This window comes from Eschrichtius robustus, chromosome 16, assembly GCF_028021215.1.
Source record: "Eschrichtius robustus isolate mEscRob2 chromosome 16, mEscRob2.pri, whole genome shotgun sequence".
In the NCBI taxonomy this organism is placed as follows: Eukaryota; Metazoa; Chordata; class Mammalia; order Artiodactyla; family Eschrichtiidae; genus Eschrichtius; species Eschrichtius robustus.
In genome coordinates, this window is record NC_090839.1 from 54,797,947 (window position 1) to 54,819,917 (window position 21,971).

General features: G+C 52.7%; 2 protein-coding genes across 4 annotated transcripts in view; both read right to left on the bottom strand.

The window, feature by feature from the left end:
* The window catches only part of SRL (sarcalumenin), a 37,575-nt gene extending 19,520 nt beyond the window's left edge, over nt 1-18,055 (bottom strand). Inside the window, exons 1-2 of the mRNA XM_068524772.1 lie at nt 17,569-18,055; nt 10,826-10,882 (exon numbers count right to left, since the gene is read on the bottom strand). Of these exons, the coding sequence (XP_068380873.1) occupies nt 10,826-10,882; nt 17,569-18,055 (544 nt within the window). The remainder of the gene's footprint in view (nt 1-10,825; nt 10,883-17,568) is intronic.
* A 1,513-nt stretch (nt 18,056-19,568) lies between these two features.
* The window catches only part of TFAP4 (transcription factor AP-4), a 33,931-nt gene continuing 31,528 nt past the window's right edge, over nt 19,569-21,971 (bottom strand). For all 3 annotated transcript variants that reach the window (XM_068524835.1, XM_068524834.1, XM_068524836.1), the window contains 2 exons: nt 21,430-21,585; nt 19,569-20,608 (listed from right to left, as the gene is read on the bottom strand). In XM_068524835.1, coding sequence (XP_068380936.1) covers nt 20,414-20,608; nt 21,430-21,585 — 351 coding nt within the window. In that variant the 3' untranslated portion in view covers nt 19,569-20,413. The remainder of the gene's footprint in view (nt 20,609-21,429; nt 21,586-21,971) is intronic.

The following is a 21,971-nucleotide window of genomic DNA, read 5'->3' on the forward strand; positions in this document are numbered from 1 at the left end:
CTTCCTCCCTGTGCTGTGCTTTCTGCTGGGAATGCTCCCCACATAACTGCCTAGCTCTCTCCCCTCCTTCCCTGAGTCTTGGCTTCTGGTCACCTTCTCTGCCAGGCCTCCTGGCCACCCTGGTGAGGCTACCTCCCAACCCAACCTTCCCCTCTTTCCATCCTAGTCTCTTTCTCAGCTGCACCTATAAATGTCTAATGAACTAGATAACTTATCTGGTTTCCTGTCTATCAGAGATTTTTGTATCCCAGCACCTGAACAGCCAGTGGATGGATGGATGGATGGTGGCAAAACATGAGGCCTTCCCTTAACTCAGGAAGTTCAAATTTCCAGAAGACAGGAGATTCAGGACCAGGATTCAGAACCAGAGAAGTACCCATGGGCGGGGTCACTTTACCTGCCCAGTCCTATTATTTTGTGATCAAATGGTCCTAGGAGTATCTGCCTTACCAGCTCAGGAGGTTGCTGTGATAACCACGATCTGGATTCCTAAATATAAAGATCCTCCCCTTAAAGAAATAGCAGCTAATTGGAGGGGCGGCGGGCAGGCAGGAAGAGAGAACTCGCTTCCTGGCGGCAGAGTTTCAGTGCCAGGCAGGGATGTGGACCCCGGGGGCTCATCGTAGGAGCTCCTGGGGTAGGGGGGGTAAGGCATTTTGGGTGCAAACTGGATTCACTGGTGAGCATTTCTGGAAAGGCGAGGGGCCCCTGGAGACCTGCCCCCACCCCTGCGCTCCTCCAGAGCCAGGACAAGCCACAGAGAGCGCCACAGAGACAGTCACCAGCTCCCAGAGCTGGCCGACACCCCAGTCTCTGGGTTGGGGACCCGTAACTCCGCTGTGAGGAGACCCAGACACCTTCCAGCTAGGGGCTCCTGCCGGCAAGGAGAGCGTAGGAAGGCAGAGGCCAAGAGGTGGACCCCTCGTGGATGGTGTCAGAGGGTCACCGGGAAGTTCCTTCTCCAAGTGGCGTCTGCAGAGTAGTAGGAGGGGCCTGCACCCTGTTCCTCCCCTGCCGAGCACGTAGGAGACAGTGTGGGGCTGGGTGCTGGCGCTCACTCCCCAGGAGAGTTTCTGGGTTCTCAGCTCACCGCTCTCCCCATCACACGACCAGACCCCCTGCCCTCAGCACATGCCTATTCCTGGAAAATTCTCGCCACTATCCTCCCCAGCACCACCGCTAGGCTAGGTGCTGCTCCTGGAATCCCCTGCCCCTGGCCAGCTGTCCATCCATTCATTCAACACACTTGTCCAGGGAGTGTCAGCAGAGCTCCAGATTAGCCGCTGGTGCAATCGCGTAGGCAGTGGGGCCCGAGAGAGGACCAAGGAAACAGGTGCGACCACCTGGGAGAGAGACGAGAACAATCTGTTCATAGCCAGTAACTGCTCAGCAGCCTGGGTCCAGGGCTAAGGAACCGTAGTGGTTGAAGAGCGTCCCATCTGGAACCTCAGGATGTGACATGATTTGGGAATAAGGTCTGTGTGGAGGTAAGTAGTCAAGATGAGGTCATATTGGATTAGGGTGGGCCCTGAATCCAACGACTGGTGCTCTTATAAGAGGAGGAGAGGGCTTCCCTGGTGGCGCAGTGGTTAACAATCCGCCTGCCAATGCAGGGAACACGTGTTCGAGCCCTGGTCTGGGAAGATCCCACATGCTGTGGAGCAACAGAGCCCATGTGCCACAACTACTGAAGCCCGCGCTCCTAGAGCCCGTACTTCGCAACAAGAGAAGCCACCGCAATGAGAAGCCCGCGCACCTCAACGAAGATTAGCCCCCGCTCACTGCAACTAGAGGAAGCCAGTGTGCAGCAACGAAGACCCAACGCAGCCAAAAATTAATTAATTAATTTTAAAGATATATATATTAAAAAAAAAAAAAAAAAAAGAGGAGGAGACACACAGAGAAGAGGCCATGTGAGGGCAGAGGCACAGATTGGAGAGATGCACCAACCAGCCAAGGAAGGCCTAGGCCTGCAGACCCACCAGAAGCTGGCAGGAAGGATCCTCCCCAGGAGCCTCCAGAGGGACCGCAGCCCTGCCCACACCTTGATTTCAGACTTCTGGCCTCCAGACTGGGAGAGAATACATTTCTGTTGTTTGAAGCCACCCAGTTTGGAGTCATTTGTTATGGCAGCCCCGGGAAAATAATATAGGAACCAACACCTAACTCAGCCCCACAAAAGCTTCCCGGCCCCTCTCTTGCTAACTTGGTCATGCTCACCAGCCCCAGGGCCCCATCCCCGTCCCCTGCTCCCCCTCTCCCGGCAAGCTCTGACTACTTATTTTTAGCCCCTGATTACACCTGCCTTATATGGTTCCCTACTCCTACCGTGAGCGGGGACAGCCTCCCCTCCTAGTTTGTAAGCTTTTTGAGGACAGAGAATCCCGAGGATATTAACAGTGCTGAGAAGGGGCAGATGTGTTGATGGATTCCCCGAGGTGTCCAAGTTTCATGATATTTGAGGAAACCAGAGGCAGATGTCAAGCTACAGGAATACTGTCCGCAGCGAGACCCTGTACTCATTGCCACAGTCCTTCTAACCTTAAAAAGTGTCTGAGATCGAAAAACATCCTAAGCATCCAATAACCATTTTCTTATTTTAGTCATATAACAACCCCAGGCTGTAAATAGGGCAAGTATTATTATCCTGTTTTACGGGCAAGCAAACAGGTGCAGAGATGGTAAGGGGCTTGGTGGCGAATTGTGACAATGCCAGGGCTTGCTCTGTCCTCAAGTCCCAGAGTGCATGCCACCCCCCACCCCAGGCACACGTGTGGGCAGCCTCGGGGAAGGGGGGTCTGGGTGGAGAGGCCACTGGCCAAAGCTATCCACTCAAAAGCAAAACTGAGGCAGGAAAAGACAGGAGAAGGAGGTGGATTCGCCACAGGACTTCTGTTCCTGTCACAGCTGGGACCCAGGCTCCTTCTGTCGGGAGCCTGAGGCCAGGATGGGCTCCCCCAGGCCACGGCGAGGGCTGTGACCCCCTCCTCAGTTTGTCCAGACCCCTTCCCAGGTCCCAGGGAGCATTCCTGGTGTCTTCACCTCCTGGGATAAGCTAGAGAAATAAGCGATCTTCTATTACCTGATCCTTGGAACAAAGGGCAGAAGGAAATTCAGGAAAAACCAAGTAACCAGCAGTGGCTGGTAGCCTCTCTGGTGACTGCAGGTGTACAGGGCAGGCAGCTATGGAATCAGATGTACTTCAAAGACCTAGTGATCAAGGCGATGGCTTTGTCCTCATCTATTGCCATCTAGGGAAAATTCTATGGGAGGCGGATGAATGGCCACTTGGAGGAGAACCAGGAGCCGCAGTTTTGGCAGCGACCCGGTGGGGGAGGGTGGGTTTGCTCCCAAACCCCAGGGCTCTCCCCTGGCCTGGTTGTGGGCTGATCTCCCAGTGCAACCCACTTCCTGCGGGCCCAGAACTCCAGACCAGACTTTGCCTGCACCTGTTTGAGCTCAAAATGCAGTCCCCACTCTAGAAGGATCCAAAAATATCTGAGAGGGAGGAGAAGGGGAGGGGCTCACTGGAAGGGGAGCAGGCTAGAGTATGCTGAGGGCTAAGGAGAGAGCCACTTGGCTTGGCATTCAAGGCCATTTCCAATGGGCTCCAACCCATCAGGGTGGTCTGATCTCCCCAAACAGGAGCCCCACAATCTAGCCAGAGCCGGTGTCAGCCCGTCCCTGCCAGCGCAATGCTCCGAGCTCCCCCACTCCTGGCTTTGATCACCATCTTCAGATACTCCCCTGTCTCTGCCTCCTCATTCATCAGACATTGTCAAGTGCCTCCAGTGAGCCCAGTGCTGTGCTAAGTGTTGGTAATGGAGTGATGAGCAAATTAAACAAATGCACAGCCCTGTCCTCTTGCAGCTGACAGTCCAGCGATGGTTCCCTTCCTCCCAGTGTAGCTGAAACCCTGCCCCTCCATGAGGCCAACCTTCCAGCCCTCCTCTGAAGTCCAACCAGAGCTGCCAGGGGTGTTAGTTACATTTTTTTTCAGTGCGTGTCATCTCCCTAAATAGAATGTGGCTCCTGGGGGCAGGGCCATAGCCCATTCCTGCCTGCACAGCATGGCCAGCTGGGACCTCACTATGGGCACAGCCTGGCCTTGGGGCTGGAGAGCTGGGCCTTTCAGAGAAGGGCCCCCATCCGCCTCATCTTTCCGGCCTCTCCCGTCAAGTGTCCACCTTGTGTGATTAACCAGCCCCACCCTTCCTCCCCACTGTTCCTGCTGTGTCCAAATCCACATTGCACCCTCATGCCTCTTGCTGATCATGTACTGCCTGTCACCCCAAATCACAAGTCCATCCTGGTTCCCGATCCAGGGTGGGCTCCCCAGGGATGGCCACATCGCCCATTTCTTCAGGACCCTCTGCTTCTGAGGAGCCCTCCTCTCCCCAGGACTGGCCACACAGCCTGTGCTCGTTCTGTGCCCTTGAGCACTCTCTCTGAGTTGACAGAGGGCTAGAGGTCAAGTGCTCTCCAGGTTGCGAAAGACAAGGACCCCTGGGGGAGGGCCCACCCAAGGGCCAGAGGAGAAAAGCCTCTTCTGATCACTTAACAGCCTTGCAATGAACTTGGGGAGCCTGCCCCAGCTGGGCCAACCTCCCACCCGAAATCCTTCTGGGTCCCGGACTGAGAGCTGGACAGAGCAACGGCGACTGTGCCTTCCTGTGGTCCCGATGACACGATTCCAGGAAAGACGGGCTCCTGGGATGGGGCCAGGCAGCGGCTGCCAGCCAGCCCCATGGTCTCCTGGTCTTCAGAAGCAGGCCTCTGGGCACACCCACAACCAGGCTCCCCTCCACACCAGCCCAGCCGGGGAAGAGCTGGAGGGTAGAGAGGTAGCTACTGTAGGCCCTGCCTGGGGCTGTGAACAGCTGACCTAACAGCTCAGGCATTTTAAAAGCAGACTCCGCCGCCCAAGCCCCTCACGCTGAGGATGGGCAGCTCAGGACAGGCTGATCTGGAGCTCTCTGAGAGGGAGGACAAGGAAGCGAAAAGCGCAGGCTTGTCCCCGGGGCAGAGGGGTACCTGGGACCTTGACTCTGAACAAATCCTCCTTTGGGGCTGGAGAGGGATGAGGCTGAAACCAAATGGAACAGGATGTCCCTGAACCCAGAGAAAGACACAGCACAGGTGACACAGACCAGGAAATGGATGTCTCCAGAAACTCCACTAAAACTGACCCATCCCATTTGCCGAATTATGCACCCGCTTCGCCTCCAGCTGAGGTCACAAAGGCTGGGGGTGAGCAGAGAGGATGGGGCCTCCTGAGGACTGAGCAAGTTCTGCAGCTGTGGCCACCGTGGCTCCCTCCCTCCCTCCTTCAGGGTCCAGTAGAGAAAGCCCCGCTCTACAGCTCACCCCTCGGCACTCAGAATCGATGGACTATCTATTGCCTCAATGCCGTGATTAGGGACTTTGGGTAAGACCTTGCCCACCAGAGCAATAAGAAATTCCATGTTAGAGATGCATTCCTTAAGGTAAAATCTTCTGACTCTTTTGAAACAAGTGGTTTGGGAAAGTGACAGTCTAAGTGTTGAGCCATTGGCCCTTGTTGGAACAAGTTTCAGGGCATGTCTTATGGGGGGACAGAGCAGGGCCAGTGTTGGGGGAGAGAAGGCAACCACCAAGAGGGAGAAAAGGAGCCCAACAGGGCAGAGGTAGGAGTCTGAAGCCAGACTTCTAGCTCCCAAGTCCAGATGGCCCCTGAGAAGGCAGGTGAGGCAGGTGAGCGGTCTTAGAGGGGCCTGGCCTCCCAGAGCAGATCGTGGGTCCCCTCAGCCCAAAATGAGTCCCGCCGATGGGCCAGGGAGCCACAGAGGGAGGCCTTGCAGCCACCGGGAAAACACCCTGGAGGAAACCTGAGCCCAGCTGCCTCTGGGCCGCCGTGCCCCACGGTGGCTTCCACTGAGGTAATCTAACCGGAGTCTGAACACAGCGCTTTCGGGTGCAGGCCCAGTGCACATCTGCGGAATTAACACCTCGGGTGCGGAGCCTGGGGTTGAATTTTGGGGCTGGTAAACCAACAGCAAGAGACCAACATCCACTGTGACTAAAATGCTGATTCACTGGCCGTCTCCTGGCCTCATCTCAGACGGGACTGGAGACCAGGCTCTGGTCTGGGCCCTGCTGTGCAAGTCCACACATCTTGGGACAACCAGCCTCCCTTTCCACCCCACAGGGTTCTTGGGCAGATCAGCTGGTTCCTTCCCCTCCATGGCCCTCCCCACTCCATAGCAATCCCCAGTATAGACCAGGATCCCCACTTCCTAGTTCAGCTCCCTGACGGGTACTAGGGCTGCTGAGTGGACCTCGAGTGTATGGTGTCCCTCTGAGGTCTCCACGACATGTCCCCTCAGACCCACCTAGGACCTGTGCATCCCACTCAAGCTCTGACGTCCAGGCCACTCCATCCACTGTGTTCATCAGCCTTTCCTGCTCCTCCGCATCCTCCCACCAGCCCATAAACACACAGCCTCCTCTGGCAAACACACCCACCGCCACCTCCTCTTAGGGTCATTTATCCTTCACAGACTTAATGTTAAAAGTCTCACTGGGTGAATGTGTCGCCTCCCTGTCCTCACTGAATAACATGAGCCGTTCGTTGACAGTTCTCGGCTTCCTGGTGTCCAAGCTAATGCCTCACCTTCCACGGCTTCTCCGTGAGACTCACTGCCTCTCCAGGAAGCATCCTTCCGCTCCGCTGCCAGGTCACACCTCTGCCTGGGTCTCATCCCATCTTCCTGAAATCCATTTATCTTCTTCCTCTTCCCACTCCCCAGGGACCGGTCCTTGAATCTCTTTCTCTACAAGAGCTTCCTTGGCAATCTCACAGCCTCGCCCTCATCTTTACTCAAACAAATCTCATCTCTGGATCCCCAGACCTGACTTTCCTCCTAAGCTAACTATCTCCATCCAGATGTCCCCCAGAACCCAAAATTCATAAGGACCCCAGTTGAACTTTTAAAATTGGTTCTTTTATGATCCTGGTCTTCTTTTTTTTCTGGCAAGGTCATGCCAGCCGTGACCTACACTATCCTCGAGCAATATTTAAATGTAAGAGGTTGTGAGTCCAGCTTTAGATTGGATTTGGAGTAGGGGAGGGGCATCCAACAGCGGCAGACCCCACCCGTTCCCCCTCCCCCAGCCGCCACCCTTGTTCCCGGCCAGAAGGCATCATATCTATGCCTTGTACTGGCCCCCCAGACCAGGTCGAAGGAGGACCAGCCATCTTTCTCCTGTGTCTATAGGGATTAGGCTCCTTCCCAGTCCACCACACCTAAGCGAGCACCAAAGGGCCAGGTAGATGCAACTGGCCTCGTCAGGACCTCCTTCTGGTCCAGAATTCCAGCTCTGGCCCTTGAACTAGCTGTTTGAGCTTCACTGTCACACCCAGATGGGAGGCAAAGCCAGCATTTCCCAAACTGTGGTTCCACAGGCCACCAGGCAAGGTGCCCACGTCTGAGGGCTGCATCCATTGAGCAAATCCAGACTAGTGCCTCACACGGTGGACCACGTGCTCCCTATGGCTCGTCCAGCTGCACTGAGCCAGGAGTTGGGGACCTTGCTGGGGACACAACTTGCAGGAGGGCTGGAGAGGCTTCTGGGGTCTGCTATCTCCCCGGGACCCCTGAGCGCATGACCTTCTCTCAGAGCCCTCCCCACGGTGGATCATGGTATCTGGGCTGCCGTGCTGAGGGTATATGAAAACCGCCTCTTTCCAGGTGGGTGAGGAAGGGTCACGAAGGAGTTCCTGAGAGACCCCCATCACTCATGGAGGGCCCGGGGAGCCCCAGTGTGAACCAACCTCTCGCCATTGGATGTCAGGGTGGGGCCAGAGCAGGTGGGCAAGTCTACAAACCAGGGCTGGGCTGGAGGAAACAGATGAGCAGACTCAGAACACCTGCCATCCCCCCATCTCTGCCTCAAGCAGGTAACAGGAAGCAAGGATGTCCCAAATTCGGCCTAACAAACGCCAGCAGCTTAAGCCCAAAGCAATGTTTTCTCAGCCCCTCCCCCATCCCACCCCACATGCTCTCTGAGGAGTCTTGCCCTGTATCCCGAGGGAAGCTAGCCTCCTGTGGCCTCACGCCCACAGGCAGAGGGACTGGGGCGTCCAAGGAGGCCTGTCAGAGAGAGAGCAGCTGAGGAAGGACAGAAACTCCCAGGTGGGCTAAGACTAGCCCTGGCTGGATGTGCCTGCCACTGAATTGCTGTCTGACCTTGAACATGGCTCTCTTTCCTCTGGCTTTCGCTCCCTTACCTGGACAATGCAGACTGAGTAAACCCTCTCGGGGCTGTTCTCCTCTGTCCTTGAGCAGGCTTGTCCCCAGGCCAGGCCCCCGAGACAAAGGACTGGGCTGGATCAGGGTTCGGGGGGGAGGATGTGGAGCCCATCACCCCAGATCAGAGGGCCACGGGAGCAACATGGGCACAAAAGAAGGAAGGGCAGCTCTGTACGGTCCCCCCAGGAAGCAGGAAGGGGAGTTAGAGAGAAGTCTGCCTGCCACCAGCGAGAGGCGAGTGACACAGGAATGGAAATGAGGATTCAGCAGTGGGGTGGGAAGTTCAGGACCAAAGCCGCTGCCTGTGGGCATGGTGGCATTTACCGGGTGGCATATTTTAGGGGATAGTCAACCAGTAGGAAGGACTTTCATTATGGGGGTCAGGGGAAGCCACTCTTATGGCTGAAATCTCCCCCAGGTATCGCAGGAGGAAGCAGTCTTTGGGGTGTGCAATATGCAACTGGAGTGGTGAGAAAGCCCACCGCCGGGAAGAATGCACAGCCCAAGTCTTGAGCAGGGGTGAGGAGGGCGGGAAGCTCGCACACTGGTGGACAACCCTTTCCCGGAAGCCAGGTCAGGGTCACACCGCAGAGTTTGGGAAGGAAAGGGCCTGCAAAGAGAGGATTTTTGCACAAAGCACCCACCCGCCTCCTTTCCCAACAGAAAGATCCCCCAATGAGGCCTGTGGAACATTCCAGATGTCCAGTTCCCTTCGTGGAAGAAAAGATAAAGGATGTCCCTAAAAGGCTAAAAGTTCCTGGGGCAGCGGCGTGGAAGCAGAGAGAGGTGGCAGCTGGGGCCGGGCGGAGCTGGGGAGAGGGTGGCAGTGGATCCCGGGCTCAGGATCAAATGACACGGCTGTTTCCATACTTAGCCGCCTGATAGCCGCTTGGAATCCTCGCCACCCCAGCCACTGCAGCCCCACAGAGCCCAAATTAACTCAAGGGCAGACAAGGGCAGGGCCCAGCAGCACATGCGAGGCCAGAGCCCCCCACCTTGGTCTCTAACCCCCCAGGGAATGGCTTCTTCTCCTGCCTGCCGCGGGCTCTCCTGCCTGGGTCTGGGACCTCAAGAAACAGAAGCTCCCAGACCCCACGATCCCCAGCGCAGATGAAGCCAGCCGTCATGAAAAGGCAAAGCAGGAGGTCCGGGTTCCTGGGGTGTCCCCAGAGCACCCCTGGAGCACCCCTGAGAGGAACTCAGCCCCAGGAGTCTTGGGAACAGAGGTGACAAAATGCTCGCGTACCCCTTCCACGCCTATAAATAACCCCCATGCCGTAACCAGAGCCACTGCCTCGGCCACACAAAGTGCTGAGATGTCAAAGGAAAACCACGGCACGCAGGGCCCATCCCCCTTCTGACAAAGCCCCCAGCCTAGCCCAGCTTCATTCGAGTGGGTCCCATTCCTCCTCTGAACTGTATCCAATTTGGTTTCCAGCCTGATCCCCAACTTTTATCTCCAGTCCCGTCCCAAACTGACCCGCACCCTGTCCCATTTTTTCCAAGCCGTGTCCCCCCACCCCGCCCTCACTCATGCAAAGCCAGGCCTCTGCGATCTCCACCAGGTGGGAGGGTCAACTCAACGACCTCCAGGGGCCCCTCCACCTCCAAGATCGGGGTCTTTTGTCCATCTAGGAGGCTCTAATCTTGACTTTTGGGGTTCTCTTCCGCAACATCTACTGGCCAGCCCTTGTCTCTGGCCCTGGCCCCCTGCTCCAGGCCTTGCACCTGCCTGCACCTCTCCGGTCACGGCTTCCGCTCCCTCTGGCCTCCCCACAAGCCCCAGGTGCTCTCAGGTCTCCGCACCCAGTGCCTTCTCGGTCAGACCGGCTGGGAGCAAAGGTCTGCCATCAGCTCCAGGAATCACGGAGGCCTCATCCTCCATCTCCCGCCCAAGCCCCCCACCCCCCCACCCCATGGTAAACATAAAACCTCCGGGCTTCGTGGGGGTCGCAGACTGGCCTGGCCGACAGGGCAGGGGTCATACCTGCTTGTCCTGGGAGCAGAAGCGAGGCCACGAAGCAGCAGAGCAGGACCAGCGCCCTCATCGTGACTGCCAAGAGAGCCCAGCTGCTCCTCGCCTCTATTTATAGGGTGGGTGGCAGCGCGGAGCGGGGGAGAAGGGTCACACAGTCACTAGGGCAACTGGACGGACATGATAGGCAAGCAGCTCAGACCCCAGAGGCTGCAAGGAGGCTGCTCTGCCCCTGCTGCGCCAGCTGCCGACCCCTGGAAGGCAGGGCCCCGTCTGGATTCTCTCCCCTAGCTGCCTGGGGTCACGTGACAGGGGTCACGGGGCGGGGTAGCAGAGAAAACGTGGGGCGTCCTTTGGGTCAGGTCTGGGACTCAGGAACCGAGTCTTCCCAGCATCTGCAGTAACTTGAGCTGAAGTCTGGGCAATCAGTGACCTTCACACGCTTCAGTTTTGTGAACTAAGGGCCTATTCGACAGCCACTGACACAGGTTTTAGCCCCTCCCCGAAGGTCAGGAGGGGAGAGCCTCGATGGTTAGTTAAGGAAACCCCGCGACCTGACCTTTGAGGTCGATGGCGAGGAGCTTCACCTTCCCAGGCCTCTGGAAGAGACAGAATGCTGGCGGGAGGGAAAAAAGGGGAGCGAGGAGGCGCGCTGGATGCTCTGAGTGTGGTCGGTCAGACAGTGGAGGGACGGATCCCTTTCCAGCGGTGCCTCTGCTATGTGCTACTTGATGCACTCTTCCTGAGGGCACGTGATGGCCCCTGAAAGCCAGTTCTAGGAGGGGTAGCACTGGCTGGTCCTGCTGGGAAGGGGGGTCCCTGTGGGGGTGACAGCTGTCTGTGGAGGAAAGGACGAAAGTCAGTTTGGCATCTTTCATGTGCTTTTTAAAATGGCTTTACTGAGGTACAACGGCCACACAGCAAACAGCATATTTAAAGTGTAGAATTCGATACATTTTGACACACGTACATAACCACCATCAAAATAACGAAGATTCCTCACTCCCGAATTTTCCTCATGTCCCTCCCTCCTACCCCTTCTCAGGCAACCATTGATCTGCTTCCTGTCACTACACGTTTGTTTGCATTTCCTAGATTTTGATATAAATGGAATCTCCCCATATGTGCTCTTTTTATCTGGCTTCTTTCACGTAGCATAATTACGCTGAGATTTCTCCACATTGCAGCGCGTATGGGTAGTTCACTCCTTTTGATCCTGATTCCATGGCCTGGATGGACTACAGTTTGTTATCCATCATCTATTGAGAGACTTCTGGGTGGTTTCCAAGTTTTGGCTATTACCAATAAAGCTGCTATGAACATTCGTGTACAATTCATTATGACATACGCTTTCATTTCTCTTGGGTAAATACCTAGGAGTGGAATGGCTGGTAGGTGTCTGTTTAAATTTTTTCTTTCTTTTATTAATTAATTTTTTAAAATTTTTATTGAAGTATAGTTGATTTACAATATTGTGTTAGTTTCAGGGGTACAGCAAAGTGATTCAGTTACATATATGTATATATTCTTTTTCATATTCTTTTCCATTCTAGGTTATTACAAGATATTTAGTTCCTTGTGCTATACAGCAGGTCCTTGTTGTTTATCTATTTTATATATAGTAATGTGTATATGTTGATCCCAAACTCCTAATTTATCCCTCGCCCCCTTAACTTTTTTTCTAAGATGACTGTACCGTTTTACGTTCCCACCACCACTTCCTCCAAATCCTTGCCAGCACTTGGTCAATCTTTCAAATTTTAGTCATCCTTACAGGTGTGTAGTGATATTGCATTGTAGGTTTAATTTGCATTTTCCTAACGACTAATGATATTAAGCATGTTCCCATGTGTATATCTGTCATCCACTTCTCCTTTGTTTTTGTTTTTTTTTTGACCGCACCATGCGGCTTGCGGGTTCCCCAACCAGGGATTGAACCTGGGCTCCCGGCAGTGGAAGCATGGAGTCCTAACCACTGGACCAGGAGGGAATTCCCTGTCATCCACTTCTTCAGTGCATCTTCAATGAAGTGACTGTTCAAGTCTTTTGCGCATTTTTTACCGGTTGTTTTCTTTTATTGAGTTTTAAGAGTTCTTTACATACGCTGGAGACAAGCTGTTTATCAGAAACATCATTCATAAATAGTTTCTCCAAGTCTGTGGCTTAACTTTTCATTCACATGTGTCTTTCAAATGGCAGAAGTTCTTAATTTTTATCAAGTACAATTGATCAATTTGTTATTTTATGAATTATGCCTTTGGTGTCATACTGAAGAACTCTTTGCCTAACCCAAGGTCACAAAGATTTTTTTCCTGTTTTCTTCTAGAAATGTAATAGTTTCAGGTTTTACATTTAGACCTATAATCCATTTTCTGCTATTTTTTTAATATGTTGCAAGATGTGGACCAAAATTTAGATTTTTACAAATGGATGTCCAGTTGTTCCAGTACAACTGGCCATTTGTTAAAATGGCCACTGAATTGCCTTTGCATCTTTTTTGAAAATCAGTTGACCATATATGTGTGACTCTATTTCTGGACTACATTCTGTTCCATTGATCTATGTGTCTATCCCCTCACTAATACCTCACTATCTTGATCACCATGGCTTCCTAATAAATCTTGAAAACAGGTAGTGTGAATCCTCCAACTTTGATCTTCTTTTTTAAAGTTGTTTTGACTATTCTCGTCCCTTTCATGCACTTCCACATGAATTTTGGAATCAGCCTGTCAATTGTTTTTCTAAAAGCCTTCTTGGAGTTTAATTGGATTAGGATGAATCTATAGATCAGTTTGAAGAGAACTGATGAGTTATCGATTGCAATGGTTAACTTTATGTGTCAACCTGACAAGGCCATGTCGCCCAGCTGTGTGATCAAACATCAGTCTGAATGTTGCTGTGCGGGTGTTTTTCAGACGTGCTTAACATTTAAATCCACAGCCTCTGGCTCAAGCAGACCATCTTCCCTAATGTGGGTGGGCCTCACCCAATCAGTTGAAGGCCTTAAGAGAAAAGACTGAGGTCCCCCGAGGGGGAAGGAGCTCTGCGTTCAGACTAGACAGCAACTTGGACTCGTGGACTTGCCTGACTCTCCAGCTGCCGCCTCCCCCGTGGATTTCTGACTTTCCGGTCCCCACAACCTCCCTCTGTAACACATATCCCCTTGGCTGTTTCTCGGGAGACCCTGACCGACACACCAACACTGAGCCTTCCAACCCATGTTCACGGCTGGGGGGCTGGTGGGGGGCTCCCCGTGAGGGAGGAGGCAGCGCTCGGTCACGGGAGAGAAAAGGACGTCCAAGCCAAGGAGGCGCCCGCCCCACCAGGGGCTTCAAGGGACGAGAGGCGGACTTCACCACCTCACAGTGGAGCCCGAGGCTCAGGGCTGAAGGGACTTGTTCAACGTCACCAACTCAGAACAGAGCTGCTGGGCCTGAACCCGGATCTGCCCGACTCACAAACCCGGGGCTTCTCCCATCAATCAAGTGAATGCCATCCTTGGGGGAGGAGAGGAATTAGCAGGGCAGGGAAGAGGGTGGAGGGCTGTGACAGGGGGCGGGGGGTGCAGGACAGAGAGAGGGTCAGAGAAAGCACAGGAACCCAAGCCAGGCAGACGGGGAGGGTGAGCCCAGCACTGCTTAAAGGGTTGACTGCATTTGATTTAAACATGCCCTGTTTGAGCTCAAACAGATCCTTGTACAGCCAGCAATGATTCACAACAGCCAAAAGGTGAAAAAAAGCCCAGGTGTCCATCAGCAGATGAATGGATAAACAGAATGTGGTCCATCCATACAATGGGATATTATTCAGCCATAAAAAAAAAGAAAATACTACTACATGCTACAACATAGATAAACCTTGAAAATGCTATGCTAAGTGAAACAAAAGTCACAAAAGGACAGTATATTAGTTTGCTAGGGTTGCCATAACAAAATACCACAGATTGGGGACTTAAACAGAAATTTATTTTCTCATAGTTCTGGAGGCTGTTTAAGTCCAAAATCAAGGTGTCAGCAGATTTCATTTCTTCTGAAGTAGCCCTCACTGAGAGAACCTTCCCATTTACCTCAGAAATTAGAGGCTGTCTACCTTAGAAGGACCCAAATTCATACCCAGTGCAGGAATCCCCCCCCCACAATAGCTCTGACAGAGACCTCTGTTTGAATACCTCCAGTGACAGGGAACTCACTACCAGAGAACACTAACTCTGCTGTTTTGACTACGAGGTGAGGCCCACAACCAGCCACAGTGCTCCAGATCTCCTCCTCACCTGCCACCGCACCTTCCCACAGGAAGCCAGGGACACGCACCACGAGAGTCCCCTAGAGAATGGAGACCGCCTCTCCCCTGATCTCAAACATGCAGCCCCCCACTAACCCTCTGCGCCGTCCACCCCAGACAATTCCTCCTCCCTACAAGGGTACACATTTTCATCAATTCTCTTTCCGAATTTTCAGAGCATCCTCTCTATCTCCCACAGGAGGGGAGGCAACGTGAGGCAGACAACGAATCTCTGGAATGTGTACAGCACCGCAGCCTTCTCCAATCACTTTGCCGTCTCCTCTTGAACTTGATCCTGAGGCTGCCACGGAACCTGTGACCTAGGCCCCCTAATTCAGGAAACTCTGCAGCTGTCACTCCTAGCTCCTTTTCAATACCAGGGGTGTGGTGGGGGAAGAGCCAGTTTGGGGAGCTCATTCCTTCCTACAGCTGCCAGATTCAGGGCCCGACCTGCCCCCCAGCCCCCAGTCCTACCCCTCCTCTCAGCCAGCACACGCTCACGTCAATCAACACCAGAAGCTGCAACTCAGCAGGGCAAGAGGAGAGAGGGGACCAAGGCAGGGGATGGCACTAACCTCACCCCTAGCGCAGGACCTGCAGGGCAAGGGAGGCACACAGAACTCCAGAGAGAGGGAAAAAGACAAATGCCACAAGGATGGTAGCATCCAGGAAAGCACAGAGAGGCAACCGGATAAAGAAGGGCCCATGGGATGGGCTCGGGTGGGATAGGGGAGAGCCAGAGACTACAAAGTCTGAGGCTAAGGACAGCGTGGCCAGCCAGCTCCAAGAGGCGGCTGGAGGATTTGCATGTGCTTTATGTACTGGTCTGAGGACAGTTAACCAACCGCTAAGGTGGCCAAGGTCACAGGAAGCCCCCTTCCCCCCCACCCCTTTCCACTAGACAACCCTTCAAACATCTCACAGAGCTGGTGCGAATGCCCTGCTGCCAGGGACGCCCCGAAATCAGGGCAACAAGCAGCATTTATTTATCATAACCCACCCTGTGCCAGGAAAGCATAAAGATGGCCCCCAAATATCCATAAAGTACACCAAGAAAGCAATAATTGGACGTAACAGGAGATGAAAACCACACAAAGGCAGGCACACAAAATGGAGCCATTTGTAAGGCTGATACAAAAGCAAATGGCACTACATACGTAAGTCCTCCCATGTGTGTAACTTGATCACTTGCCAATTCACAGTGTCCTTAAAATAAGAACAAGCCAACTGTTCGGGAGAAGTGAAATTATTTCTGCTGCTGAGACTCAACAGGAATTTCTTCTGAGGATCTTCACAAAGAGGACACGATGTAATGTAATGATCCTTGAGATCAGAGCAGACATACATTTCCCATGAGATTTAATCCCTAACAAAAACCTTAAAATAGGGTGGGGGAAGCCACCAGGAACCAAGAATGCCTAGCCCCCTCCCGAAGAAACCATCACCAAAGAGAGTCACATGCTTAGAATGTCCCTCCACGGCCACACTGGTGGCAGAATCAATAGCCTAGCACAATCTATTTGGGGGACAACATCTACTAAAATATATTCATAATAGCCATTAAGTTGGAAGCAACCTAAATGTCCATTGTTAGGTGACTGGCTAAACAAATTTGTGGTATGTTCATACAATGCAATATTCTTAGCAATAAAAATGAACAAACTGCTAATATACACAAAACCATACATGAATCTCAAAAAATATTAAGAGAAGCCAGACAAAAAGAGTATATATACTGTATGATTTGTATGAAGATCTAAAATAAGCAAAACTAGGGAGTTCCCTGGTGGTCTAGTGGTTATTAGGCTTCAGCACTTTCACTGCTGTGTCCTGGAGTTCAATCCTTGGTCAGGGAACTGAGATCCTGCAAGCTGTGTGGCACGACCAAAATTTAAAAATAAATAAATTAATTAAATAGACAAAACTAATCTATAGTGATAGAAATTAAAACTGTGGGGAATTCTCTGATGATCCAGTGGTTAGGACTCTGTGCTTTCACTGCAGAGGGTGCAGGTTCCATCCCTTGTCGGGAAACTAAGATCCCGCATGCCACGCTGTGTGGCCAAAAATAAATAAATAAATAAAACTGTGGTGAGATTCCACTTTACACCTACCGAATTTGTTGAAAAAAAAAAAAAAACTGAAAAATATAATGATCTGACAATATCAAGTGCTGATGAGGTTGCACAGCAACTCCAATTCTCAAACATTGCTGCTGCAAAATGGTACAGAGCAACTGTACACACACATACATAAGTGAGAGCACGTAAAACTGTAAAATCTGAATAAGCCCTGCGGTGGGCACTAACAGCGATCACCTGGTTTCCATGTCATACATTAGGCAAACAAGACGCTAGCACTGGGAGAGGCGGGGTGAAGGGTGCAGGGGGCCTCCCTGTACATTTCTATACTTCCAAATATTAAGTTTTAAGAAGCAAACCACTTGAGAGCTTGGTGGGGTGCCGGCTACACGGGTGTATATTCAATTTGTGAAAATTCACGGAGCTAAACACTTCAGTTATGAGCCCTCTTCTGAGTGTACTTTATACGGTACTTCAATAAAAAGGCTTTTAAGACAGGTTTTGTTGAACTTTGCATTGATCGTGGCTCTCCTAGACCCCTTCCCATCACAAAAAATAAAGTCCAAGCTTCTTAGCGTGGCTTGGAAGTCCTCTACGATCCGGTTCCCACATGGTCTCCACTTCTTCCTCCTCCCAGGCCAGTGTCCGCACTGCCCGTAGGATACCGTGCCCTTTCCGACCCCCTGGACTGGCTCCCACGTGCCCCTGACGCCCGGACCCGCGGCCGTACCCACGGAGGTGTAGCCAGAGCAAGATACACACAGGGCTCACAGACTCGGCAGGAAGAAAAGAATGAGATACTTCGTGGGTAGTTTCTTGCATTCATCACCTGCGTGGAAATGGCAACGTTTCAGACACTGCGGGTTAAAAGGAAACGTGCTGTTAAAATTAATGTCTCTTGTTCCTTTCTGACCGCGGCCTCTAGACCGTCGTAAGTCACGTGTGCAACGCGCCGGACTTCCGCCGGGCAGCGCAGGCGCCACCACCCGTGGCCGCGTCCTCGGAGCCCGCGGGTGCAAGGAAAAGCCGGCGAGCGCCTCCACGCGGAAGACACGCAGGAACCGCGGGTTCGCGGCGTTTGCGTGCGGAGCGTGCGTGAGAGCGCGCGGGGCGGAGCCGAGCCTGGGCCAGAGGCGCTTGCAGTCGGGAGCGCGCGAGATGGCCTGAGGCACCAAGGAGCATGCGCACCGAGGGGCGGGGCGGAGCGAGTCCGGGAAGAGGCGGGACGGAGGCCGCGCCCCTGATTCTCGCCGCCTGCTGGTGAGACCGCCTACGGCCGCTGGGCGCGCCACGACAGGTCTGGGCTTGGGGTATTCCCCTGGCCCCGCCCCTGAGCCTCGCCTCTGGCCTATAGGAACTGCGTAGTTCCACAGACACCGGAAGGAGGCGGAGCCTCCGCCTTGCTGGGCCAGACATCCCGGTTCCATAGCGCCCTCTATTGACCCTCTCAGGAGCTGCCTGGAACCCGTCGGACGCGCCTTGCACCTGGCCAAAAGGGGTCGCTCTGCTGGCCTTGGGAAGAGGCGTCCCCGCCCAGATCCTAGCGAAGAGGGTTCCCTCAAACACGCATTTATGTAAATATATCTAAATATATCCCAAAAGAGAAAACTACAGTAATAATGCTAAGTGAAAGAAGCCAGACTCAAAAAGCTAAATATGTAATGTCATATACTGTAAATGAATATATTTATAGTATATGACATTTTGAAAAAGGCAAAACTATAGGAACCATAGGAATAGATTGGTCGGTGGTTGCCAGGGGCTGGGTGGACCACAAAGGGACATAGGGGAACACAAGGATGAAGAAACTATATCTTGATTATGGTGATGGTTACACATTTGTCAAAACTCCCACAAGCAAAAACTAAAAAGTGAATTTTTACCGAAGTTAAATTACACTTTAATTTCTTTAAACACTAAAAAACAAAAAGCAGATTGGTGGTTATCAGGGGCTCAGAGAAGGGAGGAATGGGGAGAGACTGATTAATGGATAAGGGGTTCATTTTGGAATAAGAAATGTTTTGGAACTAGATAGAGGTGATGGTTGCACAGCATAGTAATGTAGTAAATGCTACTGAATTGTTCCCTTCTAAATGCTTAATTTTAAGTTATGTGAATTTAAATTACTTTAAAAAAAGTATTAAAAGTTCTAAGAAAAAAGAAAAAATGCAGGCTCCTGCCTGCCTTTCTATTCAACAAATTCCTGTCTGGAGGCATTCATTGTGGGGTGAGATGTGAATCAGCTATTCTTCCTCCCTGGCCTCAGTCCCCATGTACCTGTCATGTACCTGAGGAAAAGCAGGTCAAGAGGGACACATTATAAAGCAATCTCTGGTCATGGAGGATGAAGGAATTTAAAGGACCACCCCCTTACCAATTAAGATGTAATGTCCTTGTGCCATTATGATTCTCAACTTTCAGAAGAGAAAACTGAGTCTCAAAGATCAAGTGGTTTGCCGAAGGTGGATCTGATCACCAGCAGACCAACCCCAAGACCTGAGCTCTTAAACACCGCACCATAAGGGAGTGCTCACTTCTCTTCTGTAGATGAGGATACTGAAGTTCCAAGAGGTTACACGAGCCGAGGAAGTTGCAAAGCCTAGGGATCAGTCAGGACCACTGAGCATCTTGTGTCCTTTCTCTAGGAGACAGGAACCTATGGCTTGGTTGTTCATTCTCTCCTTGCCTCCCACCAAGGAGGAGTTGGGAGCCACTCACCTCACCCCCAACACTATCTCCCATCTTTGCAGAATCCCCAGAGTAAACCCAGGGAATCTAAGGATGCCAATTTCTCATCATAACACCACACATAAGTTGGGGGAGTCATCATGCTCACCCACATCCAATCCCCTCCAGTGGGCCCAGAGAACACCCCCTACGCTACCCCAGGAAGCCTTCGCCAGCTCCTCATGACAGCACACATCCAGGAGACACAGAATCTAAAAAACAAAGTACAAACTTTATTTTGTTTCTTTATAAAGGCACAGTGGCCTCTTGGTTTTTTCCCCCCACTTTCTTAACAAAATATAATAGCTTCTCCTTGAACACAAAGACCTCAAAATTGTAAAAAAAAAAAAAACAAAAACAAAAACAAAAAAACAAAACTAAAACCAAAAAAGAACCAACAACAAACAAAACAAAAAGAGAAAGACAAAGACTTTTTTGGGGTGTAAGATGGGAAACCTGGAGGGAGAGGTGGGGGCCGGACAGTGGTGGAGAGTGGCGATTCCTAGTGCTGAGACAAGGAGGGGAGGGAAGAAGGGCAGCAGCAAACCCCAACCGAGAAGCAACGGAGACCCCCGGACCCCGAGAGCCCCGACCCAGCCAGACCCCCAACCCATGTAAGTGCTTAAAGAAGAAAGAACACCAAAAAGAGGAAGGAAGGGGGAATTAAAAACTGACGGTCGTAGGGCTGGCTCTGGGGAGGGCAGAAATACCTTGGGGTTTTGTTTGATTTTCCCTGTTCTTAAAAACATGTTTCAATGAAAAAATGCTTTTTGGCAGAGAGAGGCCAGGCACCTCCGTGTCCGCTTCCCCAGCCTCCGGGGCCGAGGCCCAGCCCCAGGTGTCCCGGTGCTGCCATGCGCTCCTGCCACCCCAGCCCCGGACCTCGGGTTGGGTGGCTTCACTCAAAGGTCGATTTACAGTATTGAAAAAGAGGTCATAAAAGAGACCCAAATGATGCCGTAATTTTGTAAAAATTCCTCACTCGTTCACCCTCATCTCTCCCAGTTGCTGCCCCGCCCCCTCCAGCCCCCAGAAGGGAGAGGAGGGCTGGGGGGTGGTCAGGGAAGCCCCCCATTCCCCACTGGCTCCTCCCGGCTCTGGTCCATGGCGTCGCTGTCCGAGGCCTCCGAATCGGAGGCGGTGTCGGATGCGTGGGCCTCGGGGCAGCTGCGGACCGGCTTCACAATGACGGCTCGACGCTGCTCCTCCTCCTGTTCCTGCCTTTCCTGGGTGCCCTCGATGTGCTGGATCGCCTGGGGGAGAGGCTGCCATGAGGATGGCAGGGCCATGTGGACAGCCACCATCTCCCCCACCACCCACACCCCCCCCCCAGAAAGGTCCAGAAGTAAGCCTGGCAAAGCAGGGGCAGCCTGCCAGAGTCAGGGGAAACAAACTTCAGAAGCCCTCTGCTGAGCTGAAAACGACTTGGAGGGGAGACAGTGCCCAGCTGCGTGAAGTCACAAGCGTCTTACGCTCATTTATATATTTCAAAGTCTGCTTGTTGGCTTATGGAAGGCCTCTGTTATAAATTTTATTATTCAATTTGTCGGGTTTACGTGCAACTCAAGTTCTGGGGGGTTGATGGCCTTTTTTCTGTTTGGGCGTTTTGGGTTAATTGTTTCTTTCTTTGCAATGTTGTTGGGCCTCCCAAGAGGTCTCTGCCCCAGGCTGGGCACAATAGTGACTTCAGGTCGACCTTCAGAGCTGACAGTGAAGCCAGGCTTCACTGTCACCCAACCGGTCACTGCCACCTCCACCCCCCATCCCAGGTCCTGGACCAACCCAAGAGCTGGATGCAGGAACTCTGAAAGCAGCGGGCTCCGGGAATAAAGGACCCCCCTCAGCAAATGCCACGTGGAGAGAAAGAATGGGGTCTTCCGGGCCATCCAGTCCCCCCTCTCTGCCCCTCACCCCAGATGCAGAGATGGAGACCCATCTGGCTTCCAGACTTCCTCCCCACAAAGCTCAAGCTCTGTCCCAATCCCCTCCAGTCGCCCACTTTCTAATCTCCCCACAAAGGGCCCATTCCCAGAGGACGACCCCCCATGCGTTGCCCCCTCCCCAAGCCAGGTACCTGCACAATGGTGTCCAGATTTTGCCGGGATGTTGAAACAGAGTTGATGACCGAGGAGGGGCCCATGGTGACGACATTGATGTGGTGGGAGGGAGGGGGTGCTGGCGCCGGCACGATCACCGTGGGGTGGTGGGTAGGGGCCGGAGTGGGCAGGAGCTGCAAGACAGAGGCCCTCAGTCTTTCTGCGAAGGTTCTGGGAGCTGCCCCTTCCCTTCTGTCCGCCACAGAGGGTATGGGACGGCCCTCCAAAACCATCTCCCTCTGCCCACTGCCTGGAGAGCCTCCACCGATCACCCCAGCCCATCGGCCTCCTTCACTCGCTGGGGGCTGTCCAGTTTGTGACCCCTCCCACCCCTCTTATTTTAAGAATGAAGAAAAGGTGGCCTGGAGAGTGGCTTTAGGCTGTCTAAGACTGCATGGCCCTTCCCTCTCCAGAGCCAAGCCAGCACTTCACATCTAACAAATACAGTGATGGTCGGGAGTTCAGACTGAATTTAGATGGCCAAGGTTCAAATCCTTGCCCCAAACTGCTGAGGATCTTG